This window comes from Euphorbia lathyris, chromosome 4 (assembly GCF_963576675.1).
Source record: "Euphorbia lathyris chromosome 4, ddEupLath1.1, whole genome shotgun sequence".
Lineage (NCBI taxonomy): Eukaryota > Viridiplantae > Streptophyta > Magnoliopsida > Malpighiales > Euphorbiaceae > Euphorbia > Euphorbia lathyris.
In genome coordinates, this window is record NC_088913.1 from 61109996 (window position 1) to 61130500 (window position 20505).

Here is a 20505-nt window from a genome sequence, read left to right on the forward strand (position 1 = left end):
ATGGTCAGCATGACAAACCTATGGATGAAGTCAGCATCCTTGGTATAGATCCCAACACTGAACACTCAACTCCTTCAAAGAAGAAGAAGAAGGACAAGGGCAAGAAATCAGAGGAGACTGAGAAGAGAACTTTTCGATCTGTGTTCTCAGACGTTGAAGGACTAGATGTCGTGGCTTCACGATGGTTCTCAAAGAGCTTCATCGAAACTGAGAAACCCTACTGTGACTGGATATCTAAGAATGGATGGACCAAACTGTTTTCATTAAATGGGCTGACCTACCCAATGCTTGTAACCGAGTTCTACTCAAATCTACTGGTCGCTACGGACGATGTTGATTTTATGGTCACATACATCAACAAGAAACAAATCATCATCAACCGTTCATATCTAGCCATCCTTCTAGATTTGAAGGACGAAGGAGCTGAGCTAAAGAAAACCAATGATTACAAAAAGGTCAAGTACACCTCTACATTCTGTAAGCCCGAATGGCATATTGGAGAAGTCTCATGCACTTCACTTACTTAGCATCAGAGACACGCCCACTACCTTCTGACCAACTACATATATCCAAAGGTCAATGCCACATCCTCTACTTCCAACTTCGAGCAATGTTTCTTGTGGCACATGCTCAACTACAAACCTTTAAATATGCATGTGTTCCTGATCGGGGCCATACAACGAAGTACTGGAGCACTTCGAATGTGATCTCTCATCATCGAGATTCTCAAGGACCACAAAGTCAGTTTTAAGAATGAGGAAAGCGTACTAGGAACAAAAATCTCCATTGAGAATCTTGCTGGCCTAGCACACAACATTCCTTTCAAATCAAATAAAGGAAAGGATACAGTGGTTGAAGAAGAAGAGGAAGCTGAGCCGACCAGTAAAGGGAAGAAGAGAAAGGCAGACACTGCAGTTACGCAAAAAGCTCAGTCTACACTCCAAACTGTCAAAAGACTAAAGGTACTAATGACAAATCCCTCTCCCGCTGAGTCAATTAAAAAGAAAGCTGAGCCTACCAAAGCTGCCCAAAAACGACCTGTTGCTGACCAGGAAACTGAGGATGAACCAGAGAACACTGAGCCACCCCTAAAGAGAAAGAAGGCCTCTAGAGTTACTCCGTTGAATGTAACTCCTCTAGACGTCTCTATCCCAAAGGATTCCTTCTTTCTGTGAGCTCAGGAATCTGATGAAAGCACTCAACCATCAAATAATCAACAGAAACAGTCTATCTTCGCTGAGCAGAAAAAGAAGAGTGCGCCAAGTAAATCAACCGCCAGAAATCCGGCTACTGAGCCTAGTGCTAAAACTGTTGACACCACTACTACCGAAGCTGAGCAAGTCCATCTCGAGTCATCTGACACGACTGACCTCCCGTCTTCAAATCTTTCTAAAGAAGGTAGTGACAAAAGATATAAGAAGAAGTCATACAAACCACTTGGGTTTGACATCTTTGATTCGCCACTTCCTGAACCCATTGTCGACCTGACTGAGTTGGAGTTCAACTTCTTTTCAAAACCCATTGCCAAATCACCACAAGTTAAGGAAAATCAAGCCTCTATTTCTCATGGTTAGGAACATGCTAAGATTGACGCTTCTCAAGGTCAAAAGTCTGCCGACACTGCTGCTATAAACTCAACAGAGCACTCGATCGAAGAACCTGCTGTTCAAGAGAATGAACATGCACCAGAGAAATCTCCTGCTCGGGACAATCTCGAGCTGACTCCTCAAGTCAATACTCAGCTCCCGACTGATACTGAGCAGGTAGATAATGCTACTGCACCACTCACTCCTCTGCCTGAGCAGTTAGCAAATCAGTCTTCTACTCAAGTTGCTCAACTTTCACTTCATCCAGAGGGAAACTCTACCTTTGGCAAGCATTCAACTAAACAACTACATGCTGCCAACCAAGGTTCAGTTCATGACAATTCCCAAGCTGACCCCCTGCACTTCCTAACCTCTTCCCAATCCGGGAAAAGAATCTTACAAGCTGCTCAAGAACTGATCGCAGACATCCAACGCACTCATGCCCCTAATACTGAGCATCCTTCTGCAGAACCTACGCAACTGGGCACCATCACTCAACTCTTGACCGAATTAAAAGGTCTCAAGGAGCTTTTATGTGTACTCACTGACATGGTTGCTCAACAGCCAAAACAAGAGTTCGCTACAAAAATGGCCAACCTTCATCTGCACATGGTGCATCACATGGACACAATTGAAGGGAAGCTCAATGCTTTAACTGCTGCAAACTCTGATATGGCTCAGTCAGCTCAAGTCACTCAAGTCCTGACTGAACTGACTACCACGCGAGACTTGGTTGCCTCTACCTCACAATGCTCTATAGAGCAAATTGCTGAATCCATCCGCCTGCTTAACTTATCAAGAGAAGAGATGAAAACTGACCAGGCAAAGTCATCTAAGATCTTCCAACTTGCCAAAGCCACTTATGACCATGTCACACACCAGTCTCATCAGCGCCACCATTACGACGATGGTCTACTCAAAATGTACCATCAGTCTCACCCCATGATGATCGACACCATGAGCTGGATGGGCAAGTCCCTTCAATTTATACTCAGCGTCATCAGCTCTCATATGGACATTCCGGCGTCCAACATGGCTGGTGGGATCAAAGTATTTGACGGGCTTAAGCACAGTACGGCTCAACTCCAATAGTATTCCGCCCTACTAACTCGTGCTGTTGAACAAGGGAAGTTTTATGTTGCTGTCCCTCAGCCCGTTGATGCTGGTAAAAAGGGGGAGAAAGATAAACACCTAGCTGGAACTCAACAAAAGAAACAACATCAAGGTTCCACTTCTTCAGTTGTTCCTCCTAGCACTCAACCCCAACCTCCTAGCACTCAACCCCTGCAACAACCCAAGACCAAGTCTAACCAAGTGTCTGTCAACATTAGGCGATAGATATTTGTAACCTTGTGTACTTGCTTATGTTATGCTTTTTGCTAAATACTAACGTATCTTCATTAAATCAACTTTGTTGTTTGTTCACATTGCTTTATTATCGTCTGCTGTGTTGATCTAAATTTTCGACCTCTCTTATATGTCTTCTTAACTAAACCTCATTGAACAAAGATATACTCAGCTTACTCTGATATCTGAACTCAACCTTCCGCATAACTTAACTGAGTAAAAAGAAAATGCTTCATGAGCTGACCTAACTCTGAAAACTGACTTTAGACCTACTTGATTAAAATGTTTAAAGTATAACTAAGTCAGCGGCTCAACCCTTACGGGGGAGTATCTTGAGAAAACAAGGTCAACTATCATGGGGGAGCTCAACACTGAGTTCCTTACTGAATATTTTTGCCAACATCAAAATGGGGGAGTTTGTTGAAACACCTTTCCATATGATTTTGATTTGACAAAATTATTTATATTAATGATAAAAAATATTCCAACACATTAAATTTTAATGCTTTGATTTATTCACACTAATGTGTTTGTTCAATGTTGAGTTATTTGATTTATAAGACATTAAGTTAAAAGGCCCATGAAAGAGAGTCAAGCCCAAGTCAACAGATCAAAGCCTCACGGCCCAAGAAGACCAAAACACAGTCATACTAAGTAAAACGCAAGCCCATCAACAAGAAGGATCGAGAAGCCTTCTACCAAAATCTTCAAGACGAAGCTGCTGAGTTGAGCGACAAGGCAGTCAGGTCAGCGGCCGAACAGAACAAACTTGAACACAAAGTATTTCTACTTTGGGTAAAGCTCAGAAGACACAGAAAGCTGTCTGGAAGACTTTACTATAAATGTGGAAACATTCTGTTCTGTCTGACGAAAAGCTGTTGAGCACTGCCGAAGACAGAAGATACAAGAATGTTATTGGCCAAGGACGCTGAGCACGTACTCAGTGAAAGCGACAGGAAGACGTTTCCCTCCAACGGTTATTTCGAAATTCGAAATCACCGGCGCTTCAAGTGTCACTATAAATACGCCTCTCAAATGCTTCATTCGATGCAGATCTTCAATCAAGTCGAAACGCTGACCAAATTGATATTCGAAGTTCTGTGAGAAAAGCAAAGCAAATCTTACACCAATTCCAATCTTGTGTAAAAGTCTAGAGTGATCTTATTCATCTAAAGTGTCTTAGCAATTGTTGTTTAGGACAAACACTTATCATTTCTAGAAGTATAGAAAGGAGAAGCTGAGTACTCGGTTATAGTCTCAGTGGTAGTAATAGGAGTGAGTAGAGGAATAGAAGAAGGTACTCTTGTATACTCAGCTTCTGTTGTAAAAGGTTTTGTGCTCTACCTTTAAAGAGCTCAGTAGAGGATTCTAAAAGCTCGGAACGAGTTCCGGGGACTGGACGTAGGCGGAGAGGCCGAACCAGGATACGTCTACTGAGTAACATATTTCTAACCCTTAACTCCTTTATATATTGCTTGCTATAAAACTGACTAAGTAACGGACTCACACTGAGTTGAGTGCACTGAGAAGCTGAATTCAGGAATAGACTCAAGTGTTATCTCCTGACTCAAGAAAAGAAACAGACTTAGTCACTAGTTGACTGAGCTTGTGTCTTAAACTACTCAGTACTGCTGTGTAAACCTTTTCTTAAAGAAAAGAAGTCAGCCTTAACGGACAAAATTTTTAAATAGTTCTTATCCCCCCCCCCCCTTGGAACTAATCTTGTCACGTTACACGGGACCAACATTCATGTCTCCACAAGGCGTATTATTATAGTTCTTTTGGCATGATTTTAGTTTTAAGCCCGCATGTGCTAAACTTGTCTTTTCTTGATCCTTTGTTTTTTTTTTGCAAGTTATGTCTATGTAAATATCTCATCAATCATGTAAAATTTTTTATTAAGCATTATGCGAATTTATTGCTTTTTTATTTTATTGTTATTGCAAATAGAAAGTGACTGAAACTAGGTGAATGTTGTTGAAAGTGAGTGAAAGTGAATGAGATGGAAAGAAAATGAGTGAACAGCTTTCTATTTGAGTAAAAACATCAAAATGAACTAATTACTTAAAAATATACCGTAAAAACTCAAGATGATATGGATAAAATGTCTCTATTGATAGGCATCATCGTATTCGTGTTTAGAATCAACTCGAGGGTTGTGCTCATGTAATATTTGAGTAACTTTCCAAACAACATTCTTCTTTAATGCTCTTATTCTTACTGGACAGCGTACCCTTTTAGTCTTTTTCCGACTTTCTATTTTTCTCCCTTTGTCACAACTGAGTGTCCTATATTTGATGAATTTGCTTTTATCTTTGTTGCAAGATGACCTGGAAATGCAGAAACCTTTTATCTTACCACATTCTTTGTATGCATCTTCCAATGACTCAAAACTCGGATATTCCACACCTACTTCTGGACACACCACATCTTCAGTGTCATCTTCATGGTATCATGATTCACCATAATTAACCTCATTAGTATCACTTGTACAATATGCATTATCCTCTGTTGATGTTCCAAACAAGGCATGTATTGTAGCCTCCATTGTATGTTGCTCATATTTCTCCATTGCAGGTTGCTCAACAACAGATTTGCTTTTTCAAGAAAATAAATATCCCAATTAACAAATTAGATATTGGTTGTGCGAATTGCTTAAGAGGAATTATGTAGAGGTTTGCATGGAGGAAGTTCAAAAGACGTTCACTCTTAATGAAACACACATAAGTTCTAACAATGATTACAAGTTTCGAGAATATATGTTGTTTATAAGTGGTTCAAATAAAAAGCTCGTTGCAGTTACATCATTAACTTCTACCGAGTTTAACACTTTTTTTGTACAAATGTAAGGACACAAAAAATGCACGTTGCTCTTAAATTAACAATATGTAACAGACACAAACTAACCTCGTTGCAAACCATATTTTTGTATTGTGTTCTTTGACATGCATGTTACTAAACGTGTTATTTTAATGCGATAACTAACTTTTAACAATTTGTAACGGTCTCACTCGTTATTTGAACCCCCATTTTTTTTACCGTTTTTCTTTTCTCACTCCCTTCTTAACGAGGTTTAAAGTTAAAATGTCAATCTTTAATTCATTTTTCGTCAATTATTAGTTTTTTTTCGAGAATAGAGAGTATTAATTGGAAGCGGATTTTAACGGTTGTAATTTTTGGCGGGAGAGAAAACTGTGAAAAACGTTAGAGAGAAAAGTTGGAGTTTTCCATCATAAAAATAATAATTATGGGGTAATATTGTAATTTCAATCCAGACGAAGTCTTGCGTCAAAATGCAACTTGGGTAATGTAATTTGGGTTTCACCTTTTGAAAAGAAATCTGCGTCCTTACCCTGAGCTAGGGTTTTTTCGTCTGGCTGAGATTTTACCCTAACTTGGAGTTGAAGCTTCCTCCCTACCCCTTAATCACCGATCCTTACACCGTATACTCACCATCAATCTTTTTGATCGTTTGTTTTAAACCGCCTTACTACCATACCAAAGCAAATAGGGTGATATTTCAACGCAATCTGCAAAAACTGGTACGTATCTTTATTACAACATCGTCGATTTCAAAAAAACAACATGGATGATATCGCGCAAAACTGCATGCGATTAATGCTGGAAGTCATAATACATGATGGGGTACAGACGCTAGAGTATGACCTACGTTGGAGCTACGTAGGACGTTTTTTTGCGTGTTTGTTGTGTTAATCCATTTATATGTTTTTCGCATTTTCACCCTTTTCCACTTTTATTTTGTTTCTTCTTCTTTTTTTTTTTTGCGTTTTTTTATGTTTTCATGATTTTGTATTTTTTACCGTTTTTCATATTTCTTCTGAACTAATATATATTTGAATAATGTATTGTTAGAATTAAAATTTTAAAATAACTAAGAAATTACACTTGAGTGTAGACCTCGGCATGGGCCGGGCTCGGGTCGGGCCTGTCGGGCTTGTGATCAAATCTGACCAGCCCAAGCCCACACTAATATAGTCGGGCTCGGGCTCGGGCCTAAAAAAGGAATCCCAAGCCCGCCTGCCCAAGCCCATATCTAAATTAAAAAAAATCAATTAAAATAAAATACTAATTTTTTTTAATAAAAAATTATAAACATAATAGTTAATAAGTCTTAGAAAAATATAACAAACTAATTGTAGGGTTTTTATGCAAACCAATTGTAAATTGTAAATACTGATTACTTATATAATTATCTATAAATTTTAAAATTTATATATGTAGGGTTTTTATGGACTCATTTAATTTATATAATTAAATTTATAAATACATATATATATATATATATATATAGGCCAGGCCCGCTGGGTATTTACATAGCCCAGGCCCGCCCATTTAATAGGTGGGCTTAATCGGGCTTGGGCCGAGCCGGGCCTGACAATAATTTTATGTGCCCAGGCCGGGCTAAATGGGCCTGAGCTCGGGCCGGGCGGGCGGGCGGGCTCATCGGCCCATGGCAAGGTCTACTTGAGGGTAATGATGTCTTTTGACTTATAAAACTAGTTATTCCAACTTATTTCATTCTTTTAACCAAACATAGGAATAGTTATTCTATTCTCTCGTATTCTATTCCTTAAGAATAGATATTCTATTTCATTCTATTCTCTCTTGTTCTCTCGTATTGCTAAGAGCCTTGAACTTGAAGGCTTGAAGTAAGATTAGCAAGTTAAAACACGGGATAATACTGCAAACGTTTTGTTTCATCTAATAAACGTTAGGTTAAATATTGAAATATTTGTTTCGTTTACTAGGTTTAATATTGTAATGTTTTATTTCATCCAGCAAATGTTAAGCTTAATATTACAATGTTTTATATGTGAAACTAACTATATTCTCTCCTAATAACTATAAAGCTAAATTTGTACTTATCCTTTAAAATAATCCAAGCAAAATGTCAAACATATGTAAATGTTATCAATGCTTTGGACAATTTTAGATTTCCAACAATAGAGGCTATAAGTGGCAACTAGAGATAGCAACGGGTAGAATACTCGTTGGTAAGGTCATACTTATACTCTTATGTTTTTATATTTTGAGCTACCCACCCCATGAAATCCTAACTTTATTCTCGTCCTATATAGTTCATGTACCAATAGATATCTTGGGAGGTCATGGGTTCGAATCACATCCGGGTCTGGTGGGGATTTTTCTTTCTTCTTTAATGTAAGCGCATTGTGTGCAAATTTTTTTAAAAAATGTACCAATAGATATCTTTATTCATTTAAATATATAAATTAAATAATAAATAAATAAATTGTAAATTTAACGAAACAACAAAAACTTAAGATTTCACAAATTTAATAAAATCATTCACAAATTTAAAAAGATTATTCACAAATTTAACCAAAAAAAAATCAAATACTTTATATATAACATTAATATAAAATTAAATAAAAAAATACAAAACATTAAATATTTAATACAAAAATTATTCATTTCTTTTCTTCATTTTTTAATATGCGTTCATTAATGAATCTTCACAAGAGTAAAAAAACAAATTAGCAAATACATAATAAATAAATGGTAGTAGGTACCTGAGGAGCTATTCTCATTCTCATCACGGATATTTTATTTCGATTTTATTTCCGGCACATAGTGTCACGGGCATAATTCCTTCGTCAATTGTTGTCTGTGCGGCACTAGCACTTTCTCCCCCGAGTTGCTAGTTCAGCCTCCCACGGTTCACCTTAGCAAGCTTTCGTTGCCTTAGCGAATTTAAAGTCACAAGTAAATAGAATGCACAAGTGTGAGGAAATACACAAGTATTGTATTGTGCACACAAAGAATGCTTTACAAGTACACTTGAGAGCTTGGAGTGTTTCTAAGTTGAAGTTACAAATGACCCCTCACCCCTATTTATAGGCCTCCAAGTCTCCTTAGAAGATTCTAGAAAATTACAAGGCAAAAGAATCTAGAAAGTTCTAGGGAAAACTAAATTAGACACCTTTGGACCCTTCTAGACACTGATGGGCGCTGCTTGGACAATGCTGGGCGTTTCTGGAAACTTCTGGACAGTTTCTGAGCATTGCTTGGTCAGTCTGGCAGCTTCCTGGCCCGTAGGCACAACCCGAGGTTAAATCTGTGGGCAGCTGCGGGCAGTAGAAACCTCTTACCCAATTCTCCAAATCTTTAGACTTCTCTCGTGCCTTTTAGATGCTTCTGGACTCCTTTAGATATATAATTAATGTGTGCAAAGTTTGGTGGCCATTGGATAAGCCGAACTTCCAAAAGTGATTGTTGTGGTGTGTGGAGCATAGTAGTGTCCACTGGAAGAAGGACCCTGGACGACATAAGACACACTATAGGGGGAGTTTCTCTACACCTGTCAGGGATCGGCAGCTTGCCTAGCTGCCACGGGCCCGTTGGCTATCCAAATTGGCCCGGAGTGGGGGAAACTATGCGGTTCGTGACAGTAGGGATGGACAAAAAAAGACCAAACCGAAAAATTGAGTCGAAGAAATCCAATTAACCTAACCGATGGTTTCAATTTAGATTTATATAATTACATTTTTTTCGATTTTCGATTTCAATATCGATTTTAAATATAAAAAACTGACAGTTCAATTAACTGAACCGATTATATACATACACACATTTCTCCTATAGACAATCCTTGTGAGGACTGAGTCTCTACAGTAATTTAAGGACATGCATTTCAACAAACTACAAATTGTCTCATTTCGATGCAAACACCTACTGAATATATAATAGTCGGAGGCTATTCAAATTGTTGTATCATAATTACATTATGTGCTTCAATGAGATTGTTGGAGAAGAGTGGGAAGTGGATATAATGTAAAGATTGGTTTCGATCCTTGGCTTATAAATGGACCACTAGGTTGTCCCACTACTGTGTTAACTCCTGAAAGTTATAGAATCAAAGGTTTTTATCTTTTGAAACTGGTGGTAGAAGGTGGAATAAAGAAGTGATTGCTGACATTTTTAATATATAAAATAGTTTGAGTGTTCATATATCTTCTAATAATTCAACGGACTGGTTTTGGTGCTTTGAGCATCACGATGAGTTCACTGTTAAGAGTTGTTATAAGCTTCTATGTTCAGATTATTCTTCCCATAATAGTGTTGGTGGAATAAATTCGGAAATATCAAGATTCGGCGCAAAGTAAGAAATCTAGTGTGGAGAGTTTGTAAAAGGATCCTACCTATGTTTGAAATTCTTGGAAAAAGGTATGTAAACGTTTGTCAGTTGTGTTCTGTGGCATTAATGAGAAATTTATTATTCATGCTTTGTTTGGTTTTTGTTTTGCAATGCCAATTTGAAACAATTTTCATGGTTCCTTTGTCTACTTGTGTGTTTTCTTTTTTCAATTGGATAGTTTGGTTTTTTTCAAAATTTAGTTTGGATAGATGATGTCTTTTGGTGATGGTGATTTGGAGTTTGTGGTATAGAAGAAATAGTGCAGTTTTGGACAAGAAGTTTATATTTATATTGGCTTGTAATTCCCTTCATGATTGGCAAGATGCTTAATTGTTTTGTTTGAACGTGTGTGAGTAGAGTAGTTTGGTTTCTAGTGTAGTCTGCGATTCAAGATCTTGGTTGTGTGAATCTTGGTTGTGTCCTCCCTCTCTTCATATCAAAATTAATATTGACACGTCGATTGTTGAGGTATCTGATTTATTAGACGTGCGAGCTGTGATCAAGGGCCGCAAAGACATTTTCGATGGTGCTTTTTCCGGTTCTTTTTCTAGCAATTATAATCTTAAAGAATGGAAGGCGAGGCTATTAACATTAGGGAGTCCATGAATAAGGTAAAGTGATTAATGGAGTGACTGTGAAAACAGACGTGACTACAGTTATCAACCATATTCATCAACTTCCCTTTCGTTCTACTTATGGTTTAGTTATTGATAACTAAAAAATTATGTAACATTTATGTCATATTTATTAGTCATTCTGCAAACGGTGCTCATAGTCTTATTAGAGCAGTCTGTTCTTTGTTACACCATAAATTGTGGTATTTAAGTCCTCCTATTTTATTGTTCCTGTTTTGTATGTTATTTCTCTTTAATGGAAATTTATTTAGATTAAAAAAAATGGTATTATATTATCTATATATTTCATACGATTATATATCAAATAAATACAACAAAATTCATAATCATGTCAAACATATCTCATTTATCTACAGAAATCATGTTATATTGCAAGAAAAATGCCATATTTTCAGGGTAATCGGTATCCAAATTCCAAAATATCCAATCTTTTCTTATCCCACCTTTGTCTTTATGTTTGAATGCAAAGATATGCAACAAAACTAGTTTGCTAGATTAAGTACCTACGAAAGACATTTCAACAAATTACAAATTGCAGAATCCAACTCCTTATTACCAAGTACAAAAAAAAAAATCCACAGGAGTTGTGCTTTGACACTTATTAATTATTTTTGAATGATAATGTATATCTGTGTCGCTGACACGACTTGATTTTCACGGTTTTATATGATGGTTCATGTTAGCCGACCCCGAATCATTTCGGGACTAAGGCTTTGTTGTTGTTGTTGTTGTTGAATGTATATCTGTTTATATTTGCTACCCCAGAGAAGACAAAACTATTGACCCTACAATCTTGGATACTGAAACAAAGCCAAAAAAGAAAAACCCTCACCTTGAATTTGTAATCCCACAACTAAACCGTCAAATATAACACAGTTTTTGAAGAAAACTTAATAAACAATGTTGCAGCCACATTGCTACCTTTTAAATAGACATGTTGACCTTCTCAGCGCTTGGTAACTCGAAGGATTCTTGTAGTTCTGGATTGAATGGAAATAGGCAACACTGTGCGTATTGTGCCATCAACTGGTCCACGAGAACCAGGGCTACCATGGCTTCTACCATTGGCACCGCTGCATCAACAAAAACCGATATTACGAACTCTTAGAGCAAGACACATGTAACCAATATTGGTTAGCTTGTTAAAACTATATTACTAGTGATGATCATAACTATCGTCTAAGTGCCTAGGGATTTGTCAAATTTTGTTAATTGGGAAGATGGGATTACGATTTCCCCTCAGCTAGCCACTTGATTCCCTAAACAGGTGAGGGAAGGATAACACACCACCAGCTCCAAGAATAGGTAAAACACAAATGAGCAAAGGGTAATTTGACATACCTCTGGGGACAACACATGGATCATGGCGACCACGAGCAATTAGTTCTGTCTCCTTTTTATCTCTAGTCACTGTAAGTTGCTTCCTCTGCACAAGCAAGTTATAAAGGCACACACAGAACGGACTCATAAGTATTCATTCTTCCAGAGATTCAAGACAAACAATCTGACCCGAAAAAAAAACAGTAACTAATACTTCAGATCACTACGTAAAGAAAGGTAACTCACTGCAATAGTAGATGTTGGCTTGAAAGCTACTCTCATGTATATAGTTTCACCATTGGATATTCCTCCCTGACCATGAAAACACAGAAAACTCTCAACAAAAATGCTCAATTAATTACCTGAGTAAGCAAAAGAACAATAGGACTGCATTAAAAAGCAGACCTGTATGCCACCAGAACGGTTTGTCCTTGTCCTGATTTTTCCATGTTCATCCATGTAAAATTCATCATTATGTTCACTACCAGTCAGAAAAGTTCCTGCAAGGATTTTTATTATCTCGAATTTAGAATAAGATTTTTCCAAGTCATCATTCAAGCAACTGAGGCTCACTTTAAAACTTAAAAAATCAAATCCACTGTCAAATTTAAAGTCCAGAGTACCAAGTTAGTAACCTGCAAACCCACTGCCAAATTCAAAGCCCTTTGTTGCAGGTAAGGACATTACAGCTTTTGCCAGCTCAGCTTCAAGTTTGTCAAAAACTGGTGAACCAAGCCCCTGCCAAGCAATTACAGAATTTAAAACCCAGTGAGTACTAGCTAAAATTTCTGTATTATAATTAATAAATATGTGAAATCTGAGAGAAAAATAAATTACTTCATAGTACATCAACTATTAGAGAGGGAAAACTCATGAGCCAATCAACAAAGTAAATATGATTGTAGTATGTTATCCGTTAAACACTGTGCATTAACACTTGCATTCAAAAATATTGAAGACTAAAGGGAGAGAGAGAGCTAAACTTACACGTGGTGCATTCTTCACAATGCATGTGACGACACCTCCAACAGAATCCCCTCTAGTTCGGACAGCATCAATTGCTGCAATCATCTTCTCAGCATATTCAGGATCTGGACACCTGACTATATTGCTCTCAATCTGTTAAGTTTTCAATGCATGGTCAGGTCAATGGCAACATATAAGAGGAGAGCCATGCACATTAACAGGGGAGAAAATCAGGTCAATATTTTTTGTTCAGGAAATAGCCTTCAATAAATTAAATGTAAACTATCAGGAGGGTTACCAGTAGTCTTCAGTACCCAAAACACTGGATTTGAAGTCATTTACATATTGTAAGAGTATTACAGAACTCAATATTTATGTGTGGGGCATTCCTGGAAGTTTTGTCAAGGAGGGAAAGCAAATGCATGACTTCATAAATATCTTAAATATTGACATTGTCCAGTTACTGTTTATGATTTAACTAATACAAATGTATTTGATAGTAATTAAAATTGTAAAATAACTCTAAGAGCAAAAGAGATGTTCCCTTTTAATAAATCAATTATAGTGGCAGCATGTGCACTTCAAAATTATTAAGAAAATGGATAAGATACAATCTTCACCTAAGGTTATTTGGGAATATCAAATTACCCCTTCCTGTGATCTTTTTTCAATGTTTCCCCGAGCATTATAAACCCTAATCAATTTCGCCCTTTCCCATCAGCACCATCAATGTTGAGCTGAGAGATGTTTTCCTCATAAAAGAGTGAATTGAATAGGATTTATAACATTAGGGGTAACACTGAAAAAGAAAAAAAAAACATAGGAACATATTTTGTAACTTATCCCAACAAACGTCAGTTTCATGAGTTAGCTTTTGGATACATCAAGTAATTTATGGCTAACATATGAAACTCAAGACAATTTCTAATGGGATATCTCATACCAGGTACAAAGTAAATCAGTTTTCAATTAGGATGCTATAGTAGGCTGGCTATTAAGAATCAATAAAATGAAAAGAATATCCAGAAAGAGGGAACTTTACTTTCTCTTTTCAAATAACATGTCAGGATCAATCATATAGTTAATCTCATTTTGAGGCATTAGTAGGAACTAGGAAGAGATGATCTGCAATGAAATCCATGGATATAGGAATATAGAGTATAAATCATACTGGATATCCTGGTCACCATGAAATTAATGGATATAGGAACCAGGAGTACAAATCATACTGCATATTAAAGGAACATAAAGTGTATAAAATCAATGGAAAATTGGTCAACCTCTAAGAGAGCCAGCTGCCCATGATCAGCAATTCCATAAAAAAAAATGTTCAGTATATGGAAGTTATTTAAAGAACCAATGAGAAAAGGCAGTTGTACCTGATCAAGTGAAAGAGTCTCGTAATCAACCCGATCCTCTGGAAGTACAATCTTGTGAACTTGAGAGACATAAGCAAGAATCTGAAGGCAAGAAGACAGAATTAAATCACATAAGGTTTTAGCATTAGCAGCATATTTCATTATCTTTCAGGTGGACGTTAAAATTAAATAGATATAATTCATGGACTCATGGGATAAGGCACCCATTTGGAACCACTCAAATGCATATTCCGCCGTCCCATTGATAATAATTTACAAGAAGACTTTATGAGCATGGCATAATCTCATCATAAACTGAACAAATCAAATTAAACTTGATGATGAATCTGTATTCTATTTCAGAGGGCTATGAAGCACAACAGCTATATCGTCGTTGATTATGAATTATAGAAAAACCTACAGCCTCCATAGATAGCTGATACTTCTTAGTTCTTAAGGACCACAGAACAGCATGCAAAAATATGAAAGTGGGTTATATTTCTTAGAATCTACCAAAAGTAAAAACAAAACTAGTCTCAGTGGAACATAACTGACTAAACTGAAGCCTAGATCAGGAAAAATACAGAATTGAAGTATTGAGGTTTCAACAATTATAGAAGTGGCATACAAATATAGTTTATTTATCATCAGTTACTGCATCTCAAGACATATTGCAAAGACTTCTTATCCTAGCAACAACCTTATTTTGTCTTCTCTTACCTTCCATACAAAAACAAAATGCTAACTTAAAATAAATAAGAAATGGAATCAAATGTTAAACAAGACAGCATATCAATGTTCAATCAAAGTTAAGCATAAGCACAAAGAATAAAATTGGAGATGGAAGCAAGCTAAAAGATACAGACTAATCGCCTAAAGGGCACAAACCCTATTCCAGTATGTGTTTTCATTGATCAGCATCCAACCCCACAGAGAAACAGAAATGAAAATGACAACAAAGACTGGACATGATACCTCAGTTCCAGAAAATTGCTTAAGAATTTTCTTTGCAATAGCTCCCGGGGCAACACGTCCAATTGTCTCTCTTGCTGAGGATCTACCACCACCCTTCATTTTGATATAAAAGTTAATAAATTAGGTATGATTAACCTATATTTCCAATTGATACTGGTAGCAGTTTTATATGATCTCATTTAAGGATATTACCTGCACTGATCTGACACCATACTTCATGTCATAAGTAGCATCTGCATGAGAAGGCCTATAAGCTGCTGACATCTCACTGTAATCCTGGAATTCACATTATATACAACAAAACCCTATCTAAGCACCTCAGGAAATATTAGAGAATATAAATTGGAGATATATCCAAACTCTTCTAATAACAATGTTAAAAAACAGTATGATGGTAGATATGCACACCAATGTTCCCCTCAAAAATAAAGGCTTAAAATCATAACCTGAAATAGAGCTTTTACCCTAAATAAATGATCAACAAAGTGCTCAAAATTCAAAATACTATGAACAATGAAAACCTTAAAAAAAATACATACAAAAAAAGGTACTTAAACTAATTAATGTACACCAATTTGAAATGGTTAAAGATAATTCTACTCGTTAGTTTATATGCAAGACATATATTATTAAACATATGCTTCAAAACTTAATTTAAGAAATGGCGTAGGTTATCAATTTTTTTAACAAAAAACTCTTCCATCTTAAGACTTGTATTATAGTCATAGAAGCCACTAACATCAGAAACTCACCTTTCCTCTCTGATCAGTATTTGGTACAAACACATGTATGGGTGTTCCAGTAGTCACTCCTGCAGTTATCACAGCCTCAGTGTCTCAACAGAATAAGAGCTGTGATTAACTTAACTAACCTAAAAATAACTCGAAAACGCTTTAAAAACTAACCTTCAGAGACCCCTGACTGTATTCTGCACGTATCAGTCTCTTTCCTAGGAGTGGTAATTCGACTTTGGCCTGGCCTCCTACATAACTTGACCATTATTCCTTTGAGAAAAGCATGGATGAAATATAAAATAAGACTAAATAAAATTTAGCATTTATTAATGACAAGTAAACAAACAACAGATATGTGGTATTTCCAAGCAGAAGTAACTATGATATAACAAAGATATAAGGAAAGCAGCAAACACTATTAACTTAAGATGCAGAGATCCAAAGTTTGATTTAAAATGCTCAAATTACCTCCTATCAAGATCTACTTGCAAATCAGCTTCTGAGAGAGGGATGCGAGGAGGGCATCCATCAATTATACAACCAACACCACCTCCATGAGACTCTCCAAATGTTGTAACACGAAAGTGACTGCCAAATGTACTTCCAGTTGCATTTATCTCTATCATGCAGCATCAAAAAAGTAAACAAGGAATTACAAAACTCTGTCAATTTCAGTAAACCTGAAGTCTGATGCTATTCAAATACCACTGCAAACTAACTCTGTTTACATAATACCCAAATTAAGCTCAATATCTATGGACTATGGACTATGAACTTTGTATCAATGTCCATGATAAATATTCGAACTCAAACAAAACAAGAAACAGGATTCTCCGAAATATATTTATAGGTTGCAGCATTCCTCTACTGTAATAAACCATAAGGAAAAAATTCAGCTCCAACAGAAATACATGAGACACGACATAGTTCTAAAAGGACGCTGGCAACTGCGATACACAGATATAAATTCCATTGGTGGAGAAAATTTTATAATGTATCATAGATCGTCCAGGTCAAGGAGGGAAATGGACCAACGATATGGGCTTCCATTCTTAACTTTGTCAAAGATAGCATAGATGAAGACAACAGCTTGTAAAAGTAAAACTTGAAGTACAATTGACCAATTCGATTAACTATAAACGGAAAGAAAAGAAAAGGAAGAGTATCAATAAAGTAGACTGAACATTCATTTTCACCCAATTGGCTGAAGCAATATTTCCAGTGCTCTTAAAACTTCATTTAGGTATCAATAGCAATATGAATCGAAAATGTTACTGCTTGGAGCAAAAATTTAACAAAACGCCAACTATACGAATGCAATAAACTATAATCAAACTGAATTAAAATGCATAATACAAAAGAAAATGGTCATCACAAACGGGAAAAAAATTACTTACGGAGCTTTCTGGGGGCTCTAGAGCGGAAGGAGATCTGAATGGTGGAGATTGAAAGGTTTCGGACATCGGACGGCGAAGAGCATAAGGAGGAGGCATCGAGTCTGGAAGGCCCAAGGAAGGGGTTGGATGCAAGAGAAGAAGCAGCCATAGAAGACTTGGAATGGAGAAATGGGAAGACAGGGAATTGTAGGTTTGTAGTGGCAGAGGTTGTTGCAGTTGGTGGTGGAGGTGATCGGTTGAATGAAGGTGCTGTGTTAAAGCAAAGTCAGTGGCTACCTACCCTCTTTTCTTCTTCGCATTTCTGGTATAAAAGTATTTTCCTTTTCATCTGGGTAGGTGGGCATGGAGCCATTGTACCAACTCAGCCGGTAAATTTGTAATAAAATCACTTAATTCAATTATTAAGTGATTTATTACAAATTTAATTGGTGCTATTTTTCTACCAATGCTTCCTAGAACAATATTGGGAAATATTTATTACTCCCTCCTTTTCATTATATAATCATTTTTCATATAAATTAAAAAATACAATCAAATTAATAAATTTACATTAATTAATTTAAAAAATATATATAATATAATAATTAGAGAATAAGTCTTAAAATATTTAAAAACACATGACTATATTAAAAACAAAGATAAAAAGTAAATGTTTTAGCTGAAAAGACAAATTAGAAATTCTTGAAAATCTAAAACGTCTTATATTTTGAGAAAAAAAATCACTTTTTAAAATGATTTATATAAGGGATCCCTAACATAATCTTCAATATATTTATAATTTCGACAAAAAAGAACATATTTACAAAGGGCGTTGTTTTTCATGAAATCCATTTTGATATAAGTTTGAACTTCAAGAAAACCTCTTTTGCATTCAGATCTACAAATTCTAAGAGACGGTAAGAATACGACCTGAAAATATTCAATACGGGAAGATGTACTCTTGAAATAGAATTTTTTTTATTAATATTGGTTTTTAGACCCGATGATAAAAACTACAAACGGTTCATTTATAGTGATATGGGAATATGTTGGGAACGTGAACCAAAAACAAAACATATTCAAAAAGTGAACTTTTGTACTTTGTGACATTAGATGACGAATCATACCTCCTGCATGTTCCATCATAGAGTGACAGGTCACATCATTGTTATGTTAGTTCCACGTGACATTGTTAGTCATCTCAGATTAGTGGTGTTCGTTATTTCTCTAGTGACGGATGCCACTACTTAAAGACAGATTTTGGGACAGAATAAGGGTTTTTTTTATCTCGCATCCATTAGCCTATATAAGGGCTCACTATTTCGAACAGTGGGGGAGAAAGCATTTTGAAAGAGCAAACTTTAATGTTTTTAGAGGAAACACATTAAACACATTTTCACTCTACTGTTCACAACTTTTTAGACTGCAACCTCATCCATTCCAAGGCTCTTTGAACCCAAAAACATAAATTTTAACAACAAAAGACTACTCATTGCGTCTTTTATCTCACTAAAAAAAAGACATTTACCATTCTTGAAGCTCATGTCTCCTTGTTTGAGTTCCTCCACGCATCAAGGGATTGTTGACATGTGATAAGTGTAAGCTTTTAAGGGTTTTAAACGGGCTTTAGCATAAAAATGTCACATTTTTTGTTGTTTTAAGTGTTTTACTTCTTCTTAATATATTATATTTTCTATAAAAGTCCTAAAAGTGTGGCCTTTCTTTCTCTCATTTTCTTTCTCATCCATGTTTTTCTTATTGCTTGTTCTCGCGAGTCATGATTCTGTTAACTTGTCCAAGTAAAGAGTATAGACACACAACTATACTGCAGTGGTGTATGCAACTTCTTGGTTCATAGATAGATCCAGACTTTGGGGCAGGGCCGATCCTGAGATTTTAGAGGCCCGGGGCGAATTACCAAATGGAGCCCTAATAAATAAGTGGAAATAAAAAAAAATAATTATATAAAAAAGATTACTTAAAAATGACATTTTTCTTGTTACATTTAACAAAATATCTAATAAAAACATTTTATATTGCTTTAAGTATCCAATTTCTTATACAAAATGATGTCTATGTGCATTACTAGAAGTAAATTTCTTATATTTAATAAATTATGAAATAGTTCTAATAGATTTTAGCACATAAATTCTTAAAATTGGAAGATTTTGATACGTTTTTCCCAAACTTCTTTTGAAGGCCGAGTAAAGCAGAATCTGATGAATTGAGAAGATAAACTGAGGATGTAGGATAATATTACTGTTTAATATTCTTTGGGATTGAAGTGTGATTAAAAAAAGGGAGAGAAAAATTATAAATTTTTGTTGTGATTGATATGTGGGAAAGATAATTATAGAAATACTTTGAGATAAATTAGGGAATTGATGCCCAAAGTTTTTATTAGGAAATTTTGAAAGAATCCGAGATAAATTAGGGAATTTAGAAAGACTATTTAATAACTGATGTCAACGTTTTTTATTTGGAAAAACTAATTTGGAAAGAATCTAATGCCAACGTTTTTAATCTGGAAAAATTAATTTGGAAAGAATCTAATGCCAACTATAATTTTTTTTTTAATTTAATCAAATATAATTTAATAGGTACTAATACATTACTATAATTGGGGCCCTTCTCATACTTGGGCCCTGGACATGCGCCCCTCCTGCCCATGCTCAGGGACAGGCCTGCTTTGGGGGGGTCTTGCTTTACTTTTGTATTTACACATGTTGTCATTCATTTTAGGATCACTAAAGCCTGATTAGTTCTAGGGCTAAAACTCTCTTTTCTTTTTTTTATCAAAATGTAAGGGTACTGATGGATTTGGTTATAAGAACCACGTGTTTGTCCACTAGTGGTGCACGGTAGTGACATGAGCTAGACGTCACTCCTTCATCAAAAATATAAATTTTGATTTTTATGTGTTTTCCATACATTTTCATACACAAAAACGTCCATTCATATATATTTACACACTAACCAGTTTCTTTTATATTCTCCATTTGTGAAATACATATCCATTTTCCCTCATTTG

General features: G+C 35.9%; 1 protein-coding gene across 5 annotated transcripts; it reads right to left on the bottom strand.

The window, feature by feature from the left end:
- Nucleotides 1–8515: 8515 nt before the first annotated feature.
- On the bottom strand, nucleotides 8516–17812 carry LOC136226008 (chorismate synthase, chloroplastic-like). 5 transcript variants are annotated; one of them, XM_066014265.1, is made up of 14 exons: nucleotides 17496–17812; nucleotides 16567–16717; nucleotides 16270–16346; nucleotides 16117–16175; nucleotides 15557–15640; nucleotides 15365–15457; nucleotides 14411–14491; nucleotides 13053–13184; nucleotides 12701–12803; nucleotides 12471–12565; nucleotides 12312–12377; nucleotides 12087–12171; nucleotides 11667–11818; nucleotides 8516–8656 (listed from the first exon to the last, which is right to left on the bottom strand). In XM_066014265.1, exons 1-13 carry the CDS (start codon nucleotides 17641–17643, stop codon nucleotides 11670–11672), a joined length of 1323 nt encoding a protein of 440 aa, XP_065870337.1. In that variant the 5' UTR covers nucleotides 17644–17812; the 3' UTR covers nucleotides 8516–8656; nucleotides 11667–11669. The 5 variants fall into 5 exon arrangements, with proteins under 5 accessions (XP_065870337.1, XP_065870335.1, XP_065870336.1 ...); XM_066014263.1 differs by lacking the exon at nucleotides 8516–8656 and adding an exon at nucleotides 11021–11248; XM_066014264.1 differs by lacking the exon at nucleotides 8516–8656 and adding an exon at nucleotides 11278–11545.
- Nucleotides 17813–20505: the final 2693 nt, after the last annotated feature.

Bases quoted from the DNA above. Each gene is read 5' to 3' on its own strand.
- LOC136226008 (XM_066014265.1), bottom strand. From the start codon at position 17,643: ATGGCTGCTTCTTCTCTTGCATCCAACCCCTTCCTTGGGCCTTCCAGA. The intron at 16,718-17,495 runs GTAAGTAATTTT...GCTGCATGATAG, and splicing joins TAGAGCCCCCAGAAAGCTCC to AGATAAATGCAACTGGAAGT. The intron at 13,185-14,410 runs GTACAACTGCCT...AAAACTTAACAG, and splicing joins AGACTCTTTCACTTGATCAG to ATTGAGAGCAATATAGTCAG.